The following is a 20,954-nucleotide window of genomic DNA, read 5'->3' as shown; positions in this document are numbered from 1 at the left end:
TCCTGGGTGCCCGACCTTGCCTCGCACTCCACACCCAACCTGTCAGGAGACCCTGTCCGCGCTCCTCCCAAATACTCCAGGGTCCCCTGCCCACGTCCAGGGCCACTGCCCAGTCAGAGCAGCTGTCACGACTCTCCGGGTCCCTGCCTCCCAGCTCTGCACCCTCGCTGCACACAAACCCGACCACGCCATGGTCCCCCGCTCACCCCGAGCCTCCATCTGCCCCCCGAGTCTCCCCAGCCCCCTCCTCACTCTGCTGGGGGTCAGCTCCCTCCTCTGCACCTTGACCTGCTGCTCCCTCTGCCTGGGGCTCTTCCCCCGGCCCCCCTGCACATGGGCATGGTGACCCTTCACCTGCTCAGCTCTGCACTCAGGTATCACCTTGGGGGGGGCACGGGGCTTCCCAGGCCCTGCTGCCAAAACCCCCCACCCACCCGTTTGGGGGGCATTTTTGGTCTCCATAGTTCTGGTCACTGTGATATTTATTTTACAAAGTTTTCCATCTCTCCTAACTAGAGGAATTTTGTAGTCACGGCTGTATCCTCGTGGCCACGACAGCCTCCAGCAAACAGTGGGTGCTCAATAAATATTTGTCAAGTGCGCGATCGATGAACAAATTAAATCAACAGTGACAACCCAGGGGGCCAAGGCAGTGGAGACTCCTAGGTGAGAGAAGGGGGTCCCTGAGGGGGGTGTGGAGGGAGGCAGGGCAGGCCACCTCGGAGTGACCAGCGGGGGAGGGTGCGGGGGGGCTAACGTTCACCTGGGTGCCACGCAGAAGTTTGGGGCTTCTGGGGGGCCAGTGGGGATCTGGAGCTGTCAGCGGTTCGCCTCTGGCTCTGGGCTTCAGGAAGGGTGCTGGCATGGCCCTGAGGAGGGGGGACGCTGGAGGGGGTGCCGGGAGCCTGCTTGTCCCTCGGGACAGGTGTAGTGGGCACCCACAGGTGAGTGGGCTGCACCATCTGGTCCAAACCCAGACAGGACCCCTCCAACTGGGTGCCGCCAAGATGCTCGGGGGGCTGTGGCTCTCCTGGCACCCGAGATCCACACATGTCCCTTCCTGCGTCTGGCCGGTCTCCCCAGGGCCCTCGGTTGCCCTGGGGCCCTCCAGTGTGGTGATCCCTCACGGAGGGGAACACCGGGAAGGTGGGGCTCAGCCGCCAGGTGAGGACAAGCCCTGCCTCCAGAGCCACAGTCCCACCTGTCCCCAGGCTCCTGCCACTGGTCCCCCCCCCCACTCCTGCTCCTTTTTCAGCAAGACACCCCCACCCCCAACTGTTGAGACCAAGTCCCTCCACCAGAGGCCCTCGCAGCTCTGAGGGCCTCTCAGGGGTGATTAAAAAAAAAAACAAACACACAACAGTAGTCCCAGAGGGCCAGGGAGTAGGGTGGGGGGCACAAGTGCTCCCAACACTCCTCTTCCTGGGGCGCAGAGGGGAGAAGCCCCCCTCCCCGGCACTGTGAGCAGTGGGGAGAGGCCGTCCCACCCCTCCTTCCTCACTGTCTGCCCCAGTACAGTCTCACTCAAACGCATTTACTGAGCACCTACTACGCGCTAGTTCCGGACAAGGGTTCGCAGTGCGGGGAGACAGATAATAAATAAGATAAAGAAATAAAACAAAACACTAGTCAGGGGCAGATCAGGGCGGCGGGTGAAATCAAAGCAGAGAAGAGGCACAGTGGGGGGTTAATATTATAAATGGAACAAGTGGTCAGGAGACCCCCACCGCCGTGACATTTGAAAAAGATGTGAAAAGAGGGAAGGCAGGAGGCACGTGCTATCTGGGGAAGAACATTCCAGGTAGAAAGGAACAGCCTGTGCAAAGGCTCCGGGGCAGGAGCCTGTCCAATGTGTTTGAGGATCAGCAAGGAGGTCAGGTGGCCAGAGGGAGCCAGCGCAGGGGGAGTCCTGGGAGGGGAGGCCAGTGGGACTTGACGTTTCTGACACGACCGACGCTGACGTCTGTCTCTATCTCCAGGATGTCAGGCTGGGCTTGTCCCGGTGTCTCCAGCCTGGAGAACAGCATCTGGCATGGGCAGAACCACAGCAAGAATGGGTCCTATGAGCGGATCAAAGAGTGCAGGCCCGAGTATCGGGGTGTCCCTGTGCAAGAAAGCTTTGCAGAAGGTAAACGCCTGACACATTCAACAGAATTAAAAGCAAGAACTTGTGGGGCCGCTGGGTGGCTCAGGCTTGGGGCGTGATCCTGGAGTCCCAGGATCGAGTCCCACATTGGGCTCCCCGCATGGAGCCTGCTTCTCCCTCTGCCTGTGTCTCTGCCTCTCTGTGTCTCTCATGAATAAATAAATAACATCCTAAAAAAAAAAACCCCAAAAAAGTAAGAACTTGTGTTCATCGGAGGACCATTTAAAGGGCGGGAAGCAAGCAGCCCCTGGGAGCTGATTCGCACACATGCAAGCGACAAGGACCTGGCCCAAGATCACCCACAAGCCAGGAGGATGACCTGGCGGGAAGACACGTACAGAACTTACGAAAGAGGAGCCCTCCATGAGCAGTAATCCAGGGCCGAGCGATGAGCGCCACCCCAAGAAATAGCACCACGGCCACCCCCTGACAACGCCAAGTGCCAGGACGCTGTGGGGAGACACGGGGCCTCCCAGGGCCCCAGTCTGACTGGGAGAAGCACCCTCCAGAGTGTGGCCTCCCCTCCTTCCCGACCACGGGCCCTCCTGCTCCGGGGCGTACCCCCCGCGAGGCGGCACGTGGTCCCCAGAACACCTGCACGGGGGTGGGGGGTGTCTGGCAGCACGCGTGCCAGAGGCCCAGGAGGGAGACACCCCGACTCCCCCAATAGCAAATAAACGGGCGGCAGTAACGTCACTCACACGTGCAGCTCCCCGAGAGCGCCAGCTGTGGACCGCCCCCCCCAAACACGCACACACGACGTTTCTGATGAAAAGAGGCCGGCCTGCAAAGCACAGGCTGGAAGTTTCCACGTATGTGAGGTTCCAGGCCAGGCAAAAGAAGACTCAGTTAGGGGTGCCCTTAGGTGGCCCAATCCGCTTGGCAGGACCCGACCTGGAGGCCTCTGGGGAGCTGGAGGGAGCCGTGACTGGGGGGTCCCGGGGCGCCCCTGGAGGGCCAGCGGCAGCCCTGGTCTTCTCGACCTGGGTGCCCTGGGTGCCCTGGGTGCCGGCTCTTCCTGAACTCCATCTCTCACCCGCACGGATATTTATTACCTTTTGTGTATGCTCATCACAGTTCACAACTTTGAAAAATTCTAGTTGGGGGGAGGGAGGGGTGGCCGCATGGCGGGAAGAGCTCTGGTTTCCTGGGCACCTTCTCTGTCCCTGCGGCGGCTGACCCACTTTCCTACACGACAGAGGGGACGGGAGCCCGCGCGGAGGAGAGGGCTTGCCCAAAGGCCTGCGGCACACAAAGTGGCCACAGCGGGAGCCAAGGCAGAGGGGACCCCGTGCGAGGGAAGCAGAGGAGCGGATTAATGTGAGGATTAGGGCCGCAGCTCCGAGGCGGGACTCGGGACTCGTGGACGTCCTGGATACCCCCGAGTGTCACAGGAACATCTGCTCAGGCTGTCAGAGGCGGGGGGGGGGGGGGGGGGGGGGTGCCGGCTGAGCGAGGGCAGGGGTACGCGGGACGCCAGATGACAGGTGGCCAGAGCCGCGGGGAGCAGTACCAGGGGCCCAGGGCTGCAAAAATCCTGGGGTTGCACCCAGGCTCTGCTGGGAGGGGCTCCCCTCTGGGGCCCTCCTGGGACCCGCATGCCCCACCCCTCACCCATTTCCTAGAACGCACCCCTGCTTCCTCAGGCCTCCTTGGCCTTTATACCCCTTGGAAGGTCACTCTGGTCTGTCCTCCTTGCAAAATCCTATTCATTCTTCAAGCCTTGGTTCAAGTCCCCCCCAGCCCCCCCGCAACTTCCAGGAAGCCCTCCCTGAAATCCCAACCCAGAGTCCCCGGCCTGGGATCCCTGGGAGGATCTACTGATGGGCCCGCGTCCCTGCCTGCTCTGGGGGTTCGCCTGGGTCTTACTGGGTCTCTGTGTCCGAGGCAGGTGTTGGCAGCCAGAAGGGGAACGGTTCCACTGGGGCAGGGGGGAGCAAGGGGCAAGAGAGTACAAACGCCACGGAGGAAAGGTGTCTGGGAGAACAAAGAGTCTGTCGCATGGACAAGAAGGCAGGTGGAAGGGCTTCTAGGCAGGGGCACGGCAGGGGCACAGGCAAAGGCAGAAAGGCTCGACAGCTTATTTGGGACTGGGAAGGGGGACTTCAGTATGGGGTGGGTGGTGAGCAGAGGGAGTCAGCTGAGGGGCCAGGACAAGGGGGGCCCAGTGTATACCCGCTGCAAAGGGAGCCACAAAGGGGGGGGGGTCCAGGTGACGTGGTCATTTGCTCACTCATCACATATTCCTTGGACCCTCCCACGGGCCAGGCTTGGTTCCAGGCACCACAGTGCGGGTGGGATGGCAAGTACCCGGTGGGGCAAAGGGCCTGCCCTGCGGGGATCAGTTCAGATCCCCAGCCCGGCCTGCAATATACAGAAACTGCATTCCAGTGGCAGGAGGCAGGGCCCGGGCACAGGGTCATTCCTCTGGACACCCCCAAACCCCTCCAGTTGGATCACAAATGCATCTTCTCCTGCCTGGGGAACCCACCACAGTGTGGTTCAGATGCCCCACAGCGAACCCCCACCTGGGCCCCTGCTATGGGCCAGGTCTCAGGTGAGGCACATCATCCTCCCAAACAGCCCTGCAAAGTGGAGGTGACTGGGACATCTGCTTCACAGATGAGGAAACTGAGGCCAGAGACTGGATCTGTGCGACCCCAAGCACCATGACCTACCCCAGCTGACCAACTTCCCCTACATTCCTCTGGGCCTCTTGGTCCTAGACCCCTGGCATTACATTTGTAGGATGGAACCCTACAGGGGCAGCCCCCGCACTGGCTGGGAAGGAAGGGTCTGGAAAGACCCCTGAAGCAGCTCTGAGGTGAGAAGAAGACACCAGGGGACCCTCCCCAGTTCTGGGATGCTATGCTGTGTCCTGGCCCCATGGGACCCCCGTTCCCACCAGTTTCAAAATGTTGCCTCAAGCTGAAAGCCCAAGTGGCCCAAAGCAGCCCAGAAGCCTAGGCCCTGGCTACTGCCGACAGCCTTTGGGACTCGACGCAGGGAAGCCCTCAGCCCATTTGGCAAAACCACGCCTGGTCCCCTTAGCATCTCAGGCAGTGGACCTGCCCAGGTGGCTCACCTGCCCACCTGTGTCCTCTGTGTCCCCACTGCCCAGCACACAGGGGTGGGTGCTCAAGAGCCTTGGCTGGGCATGGAGAGCTAGACAAAGAGAAAGAGAACCACCGACGGACCCCTCCCCCACCAAGCTGGTCTTGGGGTGCCCTCTGGATGCTACCTTTTCCTGCAAGCACCAGCTGAGTTAAGTAGTGTCCCCTTCTTCATGGGACCCATCCCAGGTGGGGATACTGGTGAGATGACAGCCAACATGGGGTCCTGAGGAGGGCCGGGGCCTGAGGTCAGAGGCCTATGCTCGTCTGCATGGCCACAGCCAGGGCTGTCGCTCCTGGGGCCTCCCTGGCCCCACCTGGACCTTGACGGTGACTAGCCGGCCTGACTGAACATCAGATTTTGCATCTGAGCTCCTCTGATCCGAGAGATTGGCCCCCTCCCCCCAGGCCAGGACAACTGTGTCCTTGCCCGCGGGACCCACAAGGCAGGGCTGCACTCCAGCTCAGTGGCCAGGAGATGGCCCTGCTCTGAACACCCAGTGAGCCGCCTCTGCCTCTGCCAGCCCACCTGTCCCGGGCTCCCACCTGGGCCTTCCGCACGGAGCCACCGCCCGGAGGGTCCGGGCCTGCTGGGAGGGCCCCGGGGCTCCGTCCCCGAGCCAGTGGGGCATGTCCCAGAACGAGCCTGGGCTCTGCTGGCTCCCAGCCTCAGGGGATGTGAGCGCCGCGGCCCAGCGCCAGGCCGGGGAGGAGGGGTCAGGGGGTCCCCTGGCCCTCGGCGGGCGCTGAAGCCTGGAGCCGGCCGCTGCCCACACGACCTGGCTCAGACTCGGGACGGAAGACACCCGAGGGCTGCGCCCGCCCGGCGTGGGTCAGGGCGGGGGACGTCGACGGGGAAGCCGTGCTATGCCCATCGGCTGAGCCCCGGCCGCCTCCCGGGAAGCCCGGGGGAGTCCACGGAGGCTGAAGTTTCGCACCGGGCGGGAGGCCGCAGGGGACACTCCCCAGACTCGCGGGATTCCCCCAAAATGGCTCCAGGACGCGCCGCCTCGGCCACCGCGAGGCCTCCATCCCCCACCCCCGCCCCCACCAGGCGGAAACTTAAAAGCTCAGACCCAGGAACTGTCGGCTGGGGGCGGGGCGGGGGGGGGGGGCGGCGCGGGGACCCGGCGCGAGCAGGGGCGCGGAAGCCCGGAGGGTCGCGGGGTTCCCGGGGGGGCACGGGAGGGGGCACGGAGGGGGCACGGAGGGGGGGCCCGCGGCCCCGGCCCGTGCCGAGGAGCCCCCGCGCGGGGCTCCCCATTGTCTCGCGGCGCGCGCACCCGCGCCCCCCGCCCCGCCCCGCCCCGGGAGCCGCCGCACTCACCTGAGTTTCTCCATGTCTGCGGCAGAGGCCTGCGAGAAACCAAAGAGAGGGTCAGCAGGCAGGAGGCGTGCGGGCACGGCGGGCACGGGCGGGCGGCGGGGGCACCGCGCTTCGGGGGGCGGCCGGCCCGGCTCCTGCCCCCCCCCCGGGCTCCTGCGCACCCCCCCGGCTCCTGCCCCCCCCGGCTCTTGCCCCCGGCTCCTGCCCCCCCCCCGGGCTCCTGCGCCCCGGCTCCTGCCCCCCCCCCGGCTCCTGCCCCCCGGCTCCTGCGCCCCGGCCGCCCGCCCGACACTCCGGGGGCGCGCGGGGCCGCGGCCGAGTAACAGGTGAGCCCGCCCGGCCGCCGCGCGCCCCGGCCCCGAGTTACGCCCCCCGGGGGGCGGCGGGGGGAGGAGGCGCCGGCCCGGGGCGATCCCGGGCTCGCCCGAGGCAGGGGGGCCCGGCCCGGCCCCCGTTAACCCTCCCGCGGCCGCGGCCCCGCCCGTTAACCCCTCCGGCCCCGCGCTCCCTCCCGGAGGACGCCGAGCCCGGAATCGCAGAAACCTCCGGGTCGGAGGATGTTCGAATCCGGGAATCGGGAGCCACGCGGGACCGCAGGACCCGGCACTCACGCGATCCTGGGGGGGCGGCATTTGGGACCGCGGACTCCTGGGGCGGGGACCCCTCCGCCGCGGGATTCCGGGGCTCCGGGCCTGGCTCGCCCCTCCCGGGCCCGAGGGATTAACCCCCGCGCGCCCGGCCCGCCGGCGGGGCTCCCTGCCGGGCTTGCGCAGAGCCGCCCGCGCGCCCGGGAGACCCTCCCTGCCCAGCCCCGCTCGGCCGGGCACCCCTGGGCGCCGGCCCGGCCCCACCCGCGCCCGTTAACCCTGCGGGCGCCGGCGGGCGGCACCGCACTTCCTGCGCGGGCGCGGGGCGGGGCGGGGGGCGCGGGCGCGGGCGCGGGGCGGGCTCCCGGGGGCCGTCCCCCGCTGTCCCCGGGCCGTGACGGGCCCTAGAGGGGCGCGGGGGTCCGAGCGCAGGGACCCCGCACACACCTGGGAAGACTGATGACTGCCCATCCCGGCCCCTCGCCACGGGCGCCGCCGCCGCGTCCGCCGGGAGCGCGCTCCGCTCCGGTCCGGGCCCCACGCCGCCTCCCCCACCGCCCCGCCGGGCGAGGGCGCAGCCCGGGCAGCGGCGCCGAGCAGGAGGCCGGGCCCGGGGCCTCGGCCGGGCTGGGCCGCCACGTCCGCGGGCGCTGGGGCAGGCCCTCCCGGGACCCCGCGGGCCTGCGTGCTCACCTGCGAGCCGGGCCCGGGGGCAGGGGGAGGCGGCCGGGGCGCTCGGCTGCCCTTCAGCGCGGCGGGCTGCGGCCGGCGGAGGGGGAGGAATTTGCAGGAAAGGATCCGCGGGGGGCGCGGACTGGCCCGGCGCACGGCGCACCGCGCACTCAAAGTTGCCGGAGACCACGCGCCCAGACCCCTGCAAATAGCCTCCTCCCCCAGGACAGAGGATTGGCTGCCCCCCCCCCGTGCCTCCCCAGCCCCTGCCTCCCCCAGGCCCACCTTCCCCGGGGCCCCATGACCGCCCCGGCACGCTAGATCCCGGCATACAGCAGGCGCTCAATAAACACGGGCACTGCGCGCCGCACCCCGCGCCACTCCCGCGTGCCTCTTCTGCCTCTTCCCTCTCTCTCTGGCCGTGAGCTCCAGGCAGGCGCCCTGTCCCTTCACCGGGGCACCCCCAGCACCCAGCAGGCCTGGCCTCCACGGGGCCGGCGCGGGGTGGGAGGAGCCGGGCCTCCTCGGGGTCAGCCCCACCCGGGCTCACACCCAACCCAAAAACTCCGAGTGTTCCTTCAGCCACCAGCGCTTTCTCACCGGTTCATTAGGTCTGGGCTAAGTTCTTGCTGGTGGCAGGGGGCGGCCAATGAGGTGAGCCCTGCCCTCTGGGGGCTGGTGGTTGAGAAGGGAAACCCCTCCCCCTGTCCTGGGAGGCCCCCCTCCGCGGAATGGCCAGGATGGAGGCTTGCACACGCGCCCTACACATCCGTGCCCTCCCCCCCTCTTGCAGGGAGGCAGGCTCTCCCATTTGACAGAGAGGAAAGCAAAGGCCAGAGATGGCCTGGAAGCCAGCCCTCAGAGAGAGGCCCTTCTCCCCCCAAAGGCTAGGGGTACCCCCTCAGATGTCTCCAGTTGTCTCAATCGCTCACAGTGAATGACCTGCCAGGGAGTTTGCCTGAAATTAATAAGAATGTATTAAAATTTAATTTTAAAAATCTAGCATTAATTATTTATGTTGAATGTTTCAGCTCTTCTAAAAGGTCTGTCTGGGAATTCCTGCCCCAAGAAGGAGTGTTAGGAGAGGCTGCTGAGTTGCCTTGGCACCAGGGGGCAGGGCAGGAAGGCTGGTGAGGAAAGAGGCGGGGGCGGGGGGGGGTGGTGGCTCGCCCTGGCACCTTGGAGCGCCTTCCTTCACTCCGCTATCCCAGACCCTGAAGCCTGGCTCTGACCGTTCCGCGATGTCTCAAAATCTCCCCAGACCCGGTGCCTGTGCCCTCGCCCTTAAAGGTCGCCTCCACCAGGCAGCCCTCCGCGGAGACCCAGTGGAGTTGTTGGGTCTGGGTCTCCATTCCAGATGCCCACTCCCTGGGGCAGGGCCCTTCCCAGGGGCTAGCCTGGCACCTCCCTCGGGGTTGGGAGCTTGCGCGAAGCTCTGGATGCACATGCGATGGGCAGTCACAGGTGTACGTGGCTGGGGAGCAGGGCGGGCAGTGAGACCAGCCCCGTGGGGAGGTGCTATGCCTTTGGCAATGGTCTTGGTATTGGGGCCAGAGCCCCGCGTTCAAGTCGCGACTCTGCAATTCGTAACCACAGGATTTGGGGCTATTCCTGAGATGCCCCTATTACGGATGAGAAAAATGAGACCAAAGCATGAAACGGGCGTGTTCAAAGTCACCTAGAGTAAGCCAAGGCCCGCCTGCTGGGCTGGGTAGAGCAGAACGCGGGGACTGCCTGGGTCTCGGGCCAGAGGTGGTGGCTCCATTACAGAGGAGGGCAGGGATGGTTGGGGACTGTGAGTATGAGGGACCCGTGGAATGTCCAGCATCTGCAGGGGGAAGTGATGGGACAGGAAATACCCGCAGGGACCCTCCGGCCCCTCCAGGGCCCTGCAGGCAAGCGGGATCCCAGTGCTCTTCTCCGGGCACTCCCTCCCTCATGCGTGGCCCCATGCCTCTTCCTGCCGCACACTGTGACCTTGTCCCCTCCTGGGGGTCCGGCCCAGCAGCCACCTTTATTTCCCTAAAACATCCCATGAGCCCTGCTTGTAGGCCACACGCACTTGCCTCAGCCCAACTGCTCTCTGTCTTTGCCCGTGCTGGTCCACAACACCGCTCCTCCTCGGGATGCCACCTTCCCAGTGGCCCCTGGGCACAGTGACTGGCACACAGTAGGCACTCCCAAGAGGCGACGAAGGGAGGCAAGTCTGCCTAACCTTCTGACCTCACCTCCGACCTGCCCCTTACTTGGCCCACATCAGCCACTCCGGCCACCTTGCTGGTCCCAAGCTCACCCAACTGGCTCCGGCCTGAGGGCCTTTGCACTCCTTCCCTCCACCTGAGAGGCTCCGGCCCAGATCTTGCAGGACCAGTACTTTCCTTCTCTGAGGACCCAACTGAAGCAGCCCTCTTTGGACTCCTCCTCCTTGGTCATTTGCCTGCCCGCCTTGCCCCTGTCCTATAAATGAGACATTCTCATTTATAGTCTCTGCCACTGTGTCTCTAACCCCAGGGCCTGGCATGGAGGGCCTCCAGCGGCAGGTGGTGACACCCGAACCACTGCAGTCGCTCTTAATGCCCAAAGGCACCTGCTCCGCACCCTGAGCACCCTCCTGCCCTCGGGGCTCCTATCCCTCACTCACCACCCCGTGCCTCTCCCTAAGGCCCACCCCCAAGTGGGTGGCACCTGACCCCAAGGGCACATCTGCACAGAGTCCTGCCGAGGGAGCCCCTGTGAGGACGTGGGTCTCTGCTCCACACCTCCCTCCCACCAGCCAGGGCGTGACTCCTCCACTGGACCATCTGGCTGCCCATGCCCCCTCCAAATTATTCTGTTTCGGAAATACAGAGAGAAGGAAAGTGAGTCCCGTCCAGGGACGGGCCTGTTCAGTGCTGAAAGCCAGGTCTGGGACCCAGGGAGCCTGGGTTCTGGTCCCAGCTCTGCCTCTGACGCACCGTGTGACCCTGGGCCAGTCCCTGCCCTCCCTTGGGGCTGGGGGCTGGGCTCCCAGGCGCTGACCCCAGTGCTCCACCTCGGTGTCTCTGTAAATCCAGTTGCAGCTCTGGCTTCCTCAGTTTCCCCCTTATCTTGCTACCCGACTTCTGCCCCCAGGGGAGGAAACAAGCTGAACAAGGTGGAGGGGGCACAGGGGGATAGTATTCCTGGTGCGGCTACCACAGGGGTCATCCACCTCCCACTGATGAAGACTCGGGCCTCCTACAGCTGTGCGACCTCTGGCAAGGCTCTCAACCTCTCTGAGCTCAATCCCTCAACTAGGGCACATGGAAAATTTTCAAAGGACATTGTGAGTGACAAGGTAGCCATGTGTAAGGGACTGTCTCGGGGATAGGGCTCCTCTGGAGAGCCAGCCTTTGAATTTAATCATCCGGGCTGGACAGCCTTCTAAGATGCTCTACATGCCTTCTTGCATTCACTCAACAAACACTGACGGTGAGCCCTGTTCTAGGGGACTCGGCAGAGAACAATCCAGAGGAAGTTCTGTGGCCTCACGGTGCTGACCTTGTCCATGGGATGCAGATTACAGGGGATGTCAGCACAGCCCCTGCAGCCCCGTCTGCTGAGAAGGAGGGAAGGCTGGGGCTGTCCACTGGGGGGAGGTCAGGATGACACCGAGCAGAGACTGGGGAGCTGGCGGGAGCAGCAGCTCTGGGCATGGGGGGCCCGGGGAGTCTGGGAGCATCTGGTCCTAAGTGGGGAGCAGGGAGGTGTCTCACGGGCCAGGGGACAGGTGCCCCGATAGCTGCCGAGGCGGCTGGAAGGGTCCAGAGGTGACAGACGTTGCGGTAGGACGTCACCAAGGGGGCGGGCGCACAGGTCCAGGGGCTGTGCCTCTGGGAGTGGCGGGGTACACGCAGCACTACAAGTCCCAGCAGTGGAGGAGTAGGGCTGGGGGGCAGGGTGCTCTTCAAGTCAGGGTTCAGGGAGGGCTGGAGCCAGCCGAGGCCCCCAGAGAAGGGGGCGGAGGGAGGTAGGAGAGGGGGGTCACCCGCAAAGGGGGCAGGGCAGGCCCTCGCAGACCATGTGGCGGGTAAGAAGCTGGCTTCAGGTCCCTCAGCAAGTCGGGGACCTGAACTCAAGCCCCGGCTGGGTGCTGCTGTCCCCAGATGGGGCCGGGAGTGTCCTCCTCCCTGGGATTCCAGAGGATTCCAGAGGACCAGGGAGGCCGCGGGGTGCCGCGTCCCACTCCCCACCCCTGCCTCATGGCTCCGCGAGTAGCCTCAGGCAGGGCCTCGGGTTCCCAGCCGAGTGCGGCTGCAAGCTGGCCTCCAGAGCTAAATCTGGCTTACCAGCATGTTGTATTTGGCCTGCAAGAGGTTTAAAAAAATTTTTTAAAAACATTTGAGCCAACATTTAAAAATTGGGAGAGTTTACATTTTAAATTCCGTATTTTTGGCTTCTACTGAAAATTTGCAAGATCTGGCAACTCCGGCCCACATTCCCACGTGGCAACAGTTGGGGAGCTGGGAAGCAGCTGCCCCCCCCCCAGAGGCACCTCGCAGGGGGGCTCCCACTGGGGAGAGGCTCCGTCCACACCTACCTCACCGACAGCTTAGCTAGACAATGGGGAGTGTGAGGCCTGAGGGCGGGTGACTTGCCAGGTCACTCAGTGGGACAGCCCCAGGGGCAGGAGCTGGGGACACCTGGGCCTGGCATCAGGGGGCTTGTCACAGCCACGCCTGGGCTACTTCAGAGCCCCCGGCCTGCCTCTCCTTCCCTGACCCTGGCCCCGTACCTCCTGCTCTCCCCTGACCTCAGGAATTGGCTGGCTGAAGTCATTCGTGCTGTCATTCAGGCCCGTGGGTAGCAGAGCTGGAGGGCTCGGAGGCCTTCCCCAGGGGCTTCGTTTGCTAGACAACGAAGGGGAGGACCAGGGCCATCCACGGCCACGCAGCCAGATGGGACAGAGGGGGACAGAGGCCGGACTAAAACCCAGGGCCCTCCCCTGGTTGTGGCTCCCTCCCAGAGCTGTTCGTGGTGAAACTCCAGGCATCATCCTCAAAAAAGGGCTTTTCAAAAAAGGATGGAGGCCAGGGGTCGGCCCTGCTACCCTAAAGCTCCAGCCCCACCCTGGGAATAGCTCTGGGGACACAGGCCCGTCAGGGCTGGGAGGGCAGGGGATACACAGCAGAGGGACCGGCGTCACGACCTCCATCACCATCCTCATGCCAGGGACTGAACTCCTACTGTGCGCCAGGCGCCTTCACCCGCGGCCTCCAGTCCTCCCGCCCCCACACGCCGCGAGGACACGGAGGGCTGCGCTCGTCTGAGCCTGCTCCGGCCCCTGCTCCTGCTCCGGGGAACCGGCCTGATCCTGCTGTCTCTCTGACCTACCTATTTTGAGTCTTTGATGTGACGCTGGAGGGGACCCAGAGCAGGTGCTCGCTGCCATGTGATATGGCCCTGGGGGTAGGGGGGGTGGGGAAGGCTGCTGCCCCCTCCCCCTCCCTGGGGAAGGACACTCCCTATGCCTCCAGATGGAGCCCTGCTCCCTGGCACCCACTGATGGCCCCCACCTGGTCCCCACAGCCCTGTGCTGCTTGGCAGTCCCCTCCTGCCTGGAGGAGGCATGTGTGAGGAGCCTTGAGACAGAACCTTCCAGAGGCCTGGGCGTCTTGGGGCTCCCGCAGGGCCCCACGTCCCCAGAGGGTGGGCCGCACTGTGTGCAGGGGTCGCAGACTGCCAGGCCCTTGTGGGCAGGCAGGGGCCAGGATGCGTATGGGGCACCTGTTGGATGCTTTCCCTGTGACAAGGCAAAAGAAGAATCATGATCATTCCTGCCTTTTTTTTCATGGCCCGGGACACCGAAGTCCAGAGGGGGTGGGTGACCCATCCAGGTCACCTGCAGGCAGTAGATCCTTGAGCTGAGTCTACCGCAAGCTGAGAGCTCCCAGGCGGAGCTGGGTGCAGCTGGCCCAGCAGCCACAGGGGAAGGGCCAGGACTCCCTACCAGCCATGCTGCCTCCGGCCGTCCCGGGACAAAGAGGTCGCTGGGGGCGGCAGTGGGGTGGGTGTCGGCAAGAGACGCCAAGGAGCAGAGGGGCAGAGGGACAGGTTAACACTGCCTGGGTCCTCTGCATGGCCTGAGACTCAGTTTCCTCCCCCAGACAACGGGAGCCTAACGGTGGTACCAACCTCCCGGAGCGGGGCGGGGGGCGGGGGGTGGGGGCCAGCGCCCCGAGGTTTGGTATCAAGAATTAGAACAATCTCGGTCCTGCGCCTGGAGAAGTCCAGATGGGGCAATGTCCTCAAGAGCCCATAAAACCCCACCCTGGCCCCCGGGGACACGGATGGTTTGGGGGAAAGCGGTCAACCCGAGGAAGCGTGCACGTGCACGGGGTGCTGCTCTGCAGAACTACGTCCCCGGGGCAGCTTTCCACCCATCTATGAGGCCAGGGTGTGTGTGGGTGCAGGGGTGCCGAGGAGGATACCTGCACTGAGATTTGAAGACCTGGGTCCTAGCCCAGACTCCCCATGGGACATGGGACCTGGGGCAAGTGGCAGCCTCTCAGAGCCTCAGTTTCCAGTTCTACAAAATGGGGGAATTAGCGAAGGACACGGGGCCACCTATCTGCCCGACAGGACAGTGACACAGTACCTCACGTGGAGGTGTCTGAGGTTCAAATATTCAAAGGGGTAACCTCACGAAATCCGGCGGTAAAACACGGAGGCATCTGCCACAGAGGGGGTGATATTATTACTGTTGTCAGTATTGTTGGCTCCTGTGCACTGGGGTCAGCATTATTCTGCTCACCCCAAGCCAGAAATGTCACCTTAGAGATTCGTTCTTTTGGTCCTTAAGGTCTTGCCCGTTAACGGGTCTTATGAGAGGGGCATGATGAGGGGCCTCGGAGGGGGTCAGCGGGGCTCCTGGAGAGGACCCGTGGGAGGAGGGAGGGGACCGCAGCGGATCTCTGCCCAGCGGCCTGCTGGAGGATGGGCTGAGGCGGAGACTCACCCGGCTCGGAGGCTTCCGGGGGGAGGCAGCCTGGCCCCCAAGCTTGCCGCTGCCCGCGCGAGCCTCCCCGGTGTCCGCGGCCCGGCCCGGCCCCGCTCTGCAGGCAGCCGCGGCTGAGGACGGCGGCGGGCTCAGGGCCAGGCTCTTCTCCGGGGCCGCAGCTCCTGCGAGGGGCTCCTGGGCGGGCCCTGGGCCTCGCTCCCCCGGGGGGGGCTCCGGGCTGCGGCCTCTGGGCCCCCGGAAGGCCTCCAGGGTCCCAGGGTCCAGCACGCGCACGGTGACCTCATCCAGGAATCTGGAGAAAGGCAGCCTGGCCTCCCGGCGGAGGCCCAGCCGGGCGAGGGGGCCGCTGGCAGCCCTGCTGCCGGGGTCGGGGGGCCCCGGGGGGGACGCGGGTGCCTCCTCCCGGCCCGGCCGAGCGGCCCAGCTGGAGCAGCGCGTCCGGCGGCCCTCGGGGTGCCAGCCGAGACCGGGACTCGGTGGGCGGCCGTGGGGGTCCTCTCTGCACGCTTCGGTCCCCGGGGCTTCGGCCCTGGGCCGCGACACGGAGCCGTGGCCATCCTGCCCGGGGCTGCCGGGGTCCGGGCCCCGGTCCTGGGAGTCGGCCCCCGAGAGCATCCTCCTTGGTCAGTCCAAGGTCAAGCCTGTCCGAGCGCCTCCGGACCCCAACTTCTCTCCTCTCCCGGGACTGGGGTCCCCACACCCTCTTGGTGGTGGGGGGGAGGGGTCACGGCCACTCGTCCCTCACTGGCCAGAGCGATCAGCCGAATGCCCGCCTGCCCATCGATCCAGACAGCACGTGGCAGGGGGGCTCCCGCCCCCTGGATTGATTCTCCCCGACCCGGAGCTGGGCCTCGGGGCTTAGAGAGTGCCACAGCGAAGGTCATGTCCTGAGCTCTGTGCTGGCCCTGCCTGCGTGGCCTGAGCACCTGCTGTGTACCGGGAGCGGCGGGTCTGGGCGGGCCTGGGCCTCACACGCTCCACTCACTCCCTTCACCTCCTCTGCCAGGTACGATGTCGGGTCTGAGGGGCAGGCGGCACAGGGACGGCTGGGACCCGCCACGAGGGGTGAGCACGGGGCCCGCAGAAGGGGACTTTAGAACACCACTGACCCCGCAACACAGGAGGGCCTGGTGGACGCTGCCGGTTGCCCACTGTTCTCCTATTCGTCCTCAGTAAAGGAATCCTTTTATTCCGGAAGGCGAGCTATTCAACTAAAAGACTGCATTTCGCAGCCAAGGGGTAGCCAAGGAGATATAAACAGAATTTACTGGGCGTGACTGCCGGCAGAGCTCCTTAAAAGGGATCAGACAGCTTGCATGTGCTGCTTCTGCTCCCGATCCCTACCCTCCTGCTCCTTAACTGGAACATGGAAGTGATGGTTGGGGCCGTTGCAGCGACATTGCACCACGAGGCAAACTTGCGGCAGAACCCATATCCGAAGGACGGAAGAGCAGAAAGATAAAGGGAACCTGGGTTCTTGATGACCACGGAGTCATCACACCAGCCCTGGACCACCTGCCTTTGGTGCTTTAACTTGAGAGAAATAACCCCCCGTCTTATTTGCGCTCTGGTTATATCCGTCTCTGTTTCTAGCAGCTGTGTGCAATCCCTCAACAATACACAGGGGAGGGAACCCCTGGGTGGCTCAGCGGTTTAGCGCCTGCCTTTGGCCCAGGATGTGATCCTGGAGTCCCGGGATCGAGTCCCACATCGGGCTGCCTGCTTCTCTCTCTGCCTGTGTCTCTGCCTCTCTCTTCGTGTCTCTCATGAATAAATAAATAAAAATCTAAAAATAAAAAAATACACAGGGGATAAGGCAAGGAATAGTGGCTGATAATGCAAAGAGGAAAGAGCCTTTGGCACACGAGGACCCAGGCTGTAATTAAATGGGGGAGTAGAATGGAGGAGATTAACCCAGAGAAAAGGCCAGAGGTCAGGCCCGGGCGCTTTCTCCCGTGTGGAAGGAGATGTGCCTGCCTTGGGCATCTCAGGAAGACAGGAGGCAGGACGCATTCCTGGGGTGCACCTGCATGATTCAGAGGAAGTCTTGCTGGGGGGTGGCAGCCCCAGGCCCTTGGCTGGCCAGCTGGTGCCCACTACCACCATCTGGGCTTCTGGTGCTGCTCAGAGCATGGCCTTGACTCCCTTGGCAGTGCCTACTCACGGCTGTGAACCTGAGGCCCCTGCCCACTGGCGGTGCCTAGATGTCTCATATCAAGTGCTAGGGACCCCTTCTTTCCTGGACTCACTGGACACTCTCCGAATGCCCCATAGCACCTATAACTGAATGTCTGAAAAGCTCCATGAACTCAGCTCCATGGGAGCTGCCTGGACCCCTCCTTCTCCCCAACCCCTCCCTCCCCTGCCAACCGGCAGGCTCTGGCAAGGCAGCTTCTCTCAGACCTGACCACATCCCTTCATCCCCAACATCACCTTACTGGTCCCAGGTGCCACTGTGTGTGCTCACCTGTTCACCTGGAATCGCCCCTCCCTAGAGCCCCCCGATCCCATGCTGATCCAGCTTGGTCCATCCCACAAACACAGCAGTATGAACTTGAAAACTCACAGAGCAGATAACCAGACAATGTCACATGTTCATATGCCCTGCAAGGCCCTGCCAGTCCGGTGTCTTCTCTAGAGACACTGAGGGGTCTTCCCTCCCTGAACGGCCCTCTGGAACTTCCATCAAGTTCCTGAATGTGCTAAGCTCTACTTGGTCTCAGGACCTTTGCATGTGCTGTTCCCTCCCCCAGAATCATTCTCCCTCCCTCTCTCTTTCCCTCTGTCTCATTACCTAATTCCCTTTTAAATTCAAGGCCCCAGGCAACAGTCTGTCACCCTGAAGACCCCAGATCAGATCAGGTCCCCTTGCAATAGCCTCTTGTCCCTCCTGCTTTTCTCATAGCACAGCTCCCAACTGCCAGGTGCCATCATTTGTTTATTCTCTGTGTCCCCTAGGAATGCAAGCTCTGCTCTGTCCTCACTCTCCACACAGGCCTAGGTCCACCACAGTAGGTTCTCATAAGTAGTCAGGAGTGGACCTCTTCTGAGGCTGAGAACTGGGGAGTTAGCAGGGATCTCAGGGTCTTAGAAAGCCAAGCATCACCCCAGCCCTGCAGTCAGGCCACCCCTTAACAGCTGGATACCCCCTCAGCAGAAACCATCCAGCCCCTGCCCCATCACCATCTCCATCACCATCACATCTCCATCACCATCTCCATCACCATCACATCTCCATCATATCTCCATCACTATCACATTACCATCACATCTCCATCACCACCATCGCCATCACCACAACCATCACCACCATCTCTATCATGATTTCCATCTCCATCACCAGCTCCAGCACCATCACCATCTCCATCACCATCACCATCTTCATCACCAACTCCATCACCATCTCCATTACCAACTTATCTTCATTATTATCACCAACTCCACCTCTACCACCATTCCCATCCCCATCTCCTCTCCTTCACCATCACCATCTCTATTGCCATCACCATCATCATATCCCTCACCAGCACCATCATCTCCATCACCATTCCCATCACCACCACTACCATCTCTATCATCATCTCCAACACCACCACTATCTCCATCATCATCTCTGTCACCATCACCATCGCCAACTCTTTCACTATCATCATCATCCCCATCACATCTCCACCACCATAACCACCACCATCTCCATCACCGTCTCCATCACCAACTCATCTCCATCACCATCAGCAACCCCACCTCCACTACTATCTCCATCCCCATCTCCTCTCCTTCACCATCACCATCTCTATTGCCACCACCATCATCACCATCACCGTTACCAATTCCATCACCACCACAATCTCCATCACATCTCCATCTACACCACCATCTCCATCACCAACTTCTCTCCATCACTATCACCATCAGCAACTCCATCTCCAGCAACATCTCCATCACCACCACCATCACCAATTCATCTCCATCACCATCAGAAACTCCATCTCCATCTCTTTCACCATCTCCATCATGATTTCCATTGCCAATTCATTTCCATCTCCATCAGTATCTCCATCTCCAACTCTATCACCATCACCATCTCCATCACCACCACCATCTCCTATACCAACTCATCTCTATCACCATCACCATCAGCAACTCCATCTCCATCACCATGTCTATCACCATCACCAACTCCATCCCCATCTCTATCACCAACTCCAACAGTATCATCAACTCCATCACCATCTCTAGTCCCATCCCCATCTCTATCACTATCCTCATCTCCATCACCATCTCCATCCCCAACTCCATTTTCATCACCACCAGCACCACCATCTCCATCCTGATTTCCAGCCATCACCATCTCCACCACATCACCATCTCCATTGGGGTCTCCATCACTATCATGATCACCATCACCATCACCCTCAACATCTCCATCATTATCACATTTCCATCACCATCTCCATCACCAACTCCATCACAATCACTACCACCATCTCCATCACCATCTCCATCACCATCACTGTCCATCACCATCACCATTATCATGTCCCTCACCATCACCCTCCCTATCTCCATCACCATCTCTATCACCATCTCTATCACCATTTCCATCACCATCAACATCTCCATCACCATTTATATCACCATCTCCATCACCATCTGTATCACCATTTCCATCTCCATCCCCATCACTATCTCCATCTCCATCACCATCATCATCACCATCTCCTTCACCATCAACATCTCCATGTTGGTGTCTATCTCCATCACCATCAACATCTCCATGTTGGTGTCTATCTCCATCACCATCTCCCTCACCATCTCCATCTCCCCATCACCATCATCACTATCACAATCTCCATCACCATCACTGTCTCTACCTCCATCACCCCTACCATCGCCATCACCATCTCCATGTCCATCATCATCTCCATTTTCATCACCATCTCCATCCCCATCCCCATCAACATCACCAACACCATCAGCATCTCTATGACTATTACCATCACCAGTGGGAGGCAGCAGGCCCAAGGTCAAGTCCCTCTCCAACACCCCCAACAGAACCTTGGGCAAGTCATGTCCCTTCAGTGTCACATGCAGATGGATGCCCCATTCAAGGACAGTGGTAGGAAGCGGTGTGAGAACACATGTGCTAGGCACCTCTATCACAGAGCCTGGCATCTAGTAGGACCTCAGGACTCATGAGCCCGGGGCTCTAATGTGTCCATTCCCTGTGTACATGTGGTCACAAGAGTGTTCTAGGGACTCTGGCCAGCTGGTCCTCTGAGCTTCTCCTAGAGTTGCCGGCTGCATCAGACAAGTTCCCGTTGTCATAACAACCCATTGGCTCTCTGCCGCCTGGGCCTGAGGCCCGAGAGGATGCTGCCGGCTGCTGAAGCTTGCATCCTGGGCCTGCTCACCTCTCAGCAGCCTGGGCTGCCTCTCCTGAAAGGGCTTCACAGCTCCTAGCATAGCGGCCCCAGCCTCTTGACTCATCTGTTTCAGTCCCATTTCCTGAGTCTCTACTGTGTGTCGAGCTCCATGCTCAGCATGCACACACATCATGGCCCAAGTCCTCACTCAGGCCTGTGAGGTGGGATGGCTGTGAACTCTGTTTCATGCTAAAAGAAGAAGTCTTAGGGGGGCAAAGTGACTTGCCCAAGGTCCCACGGCTCTGACACTGCAGACTCAGGAGGGGAACCCTATAGTTCAAGTACTCACCCTATTTCCTCTCCAGGACCCCCTAGGGACTTCCACCACTGCCTGGTCCCTCCTTGATCTCATGGGTGTGAAGCTGGCCTCTGTGAGGTTGGAGAGAGGAGGGACACAACTTCCCATTGCCTCTTGGGCCAGAGCAGGAAGACCTGGTTATAGGATGCTGGTGGGACCCTGCAGGATGGGCAGGGCATGCTGGGCACCCACTAAGGGTTCCAAACATCACCTCACTTATTCTCACAGTAACCCTCACCAAAACTAGGATTTGCTAGCCCATTTCACAGGGAATGACTTGGGCTCTGAGGGGTCACTGGTCAATAGCCATGGCTTGCCATAGGCCAAGTCCTGCAATAAAACACTGGCAGGAGTGCAGGCCCCCTGCCAGGCACAGGGCTTCCCCTTCATGTCAGTGCAGAAGTTG

The 20,954-nt window shown here is 62.2% G+C and overlaps 1 protein-coding gene across 4 annotated transcripts in view; it reads right to left on the bottom strand.

Annotated features, from left to right (window-relative positions):
• The window catches only part of BEGAIN (brain enriched guanylate kinase associated), a 45,142-nt gene that overhangs the window by 20,376 nt on the left and 3,812 nt on the right, over positions 1-20,954 (bottom strand). For 3 of the 4 annotated variants that reach the window (XM_055304021.1, XM_055304020.1, XM_055304022.1), the window contains exon 2: positions 6,587-6,615. In XM_055304021.1, coding sequence (XP_055159996.1) covers positions 6,587-6,615 — 29 coding nt within the window. Of the gene's footprint in view, positions 1-6,586; positions 6,616-7,866; positions 8,027-20,954 lie in introns of those variants that run through there. The other variant, XM_055304023.1, reaches the window with a different exon arrangement.

This window comes from Nyctereutes procyonoides, unplaced genomic scaffold, assembly GCF_905146905.1.
Source record: "Nyctereutes procyonoides isolate TBG_1078 unplaced genomic scaffold, NYPRO_anot_genome, whole genome shotgun sequence".
In the NCBI taxonomy this organism is placed as follows: domain Eukaryota; kingdom Metazoa; phylum Chordata; class Mammalia; order Carnivora; family Canidae; genus Nyctereutes; species Nyctereutes procyonoides.
The sequence above is the reverse complement of the archived record's forward strand: the minus strand, read 5'-3'. Positions and strand labels throughout refer to the sequence as shown.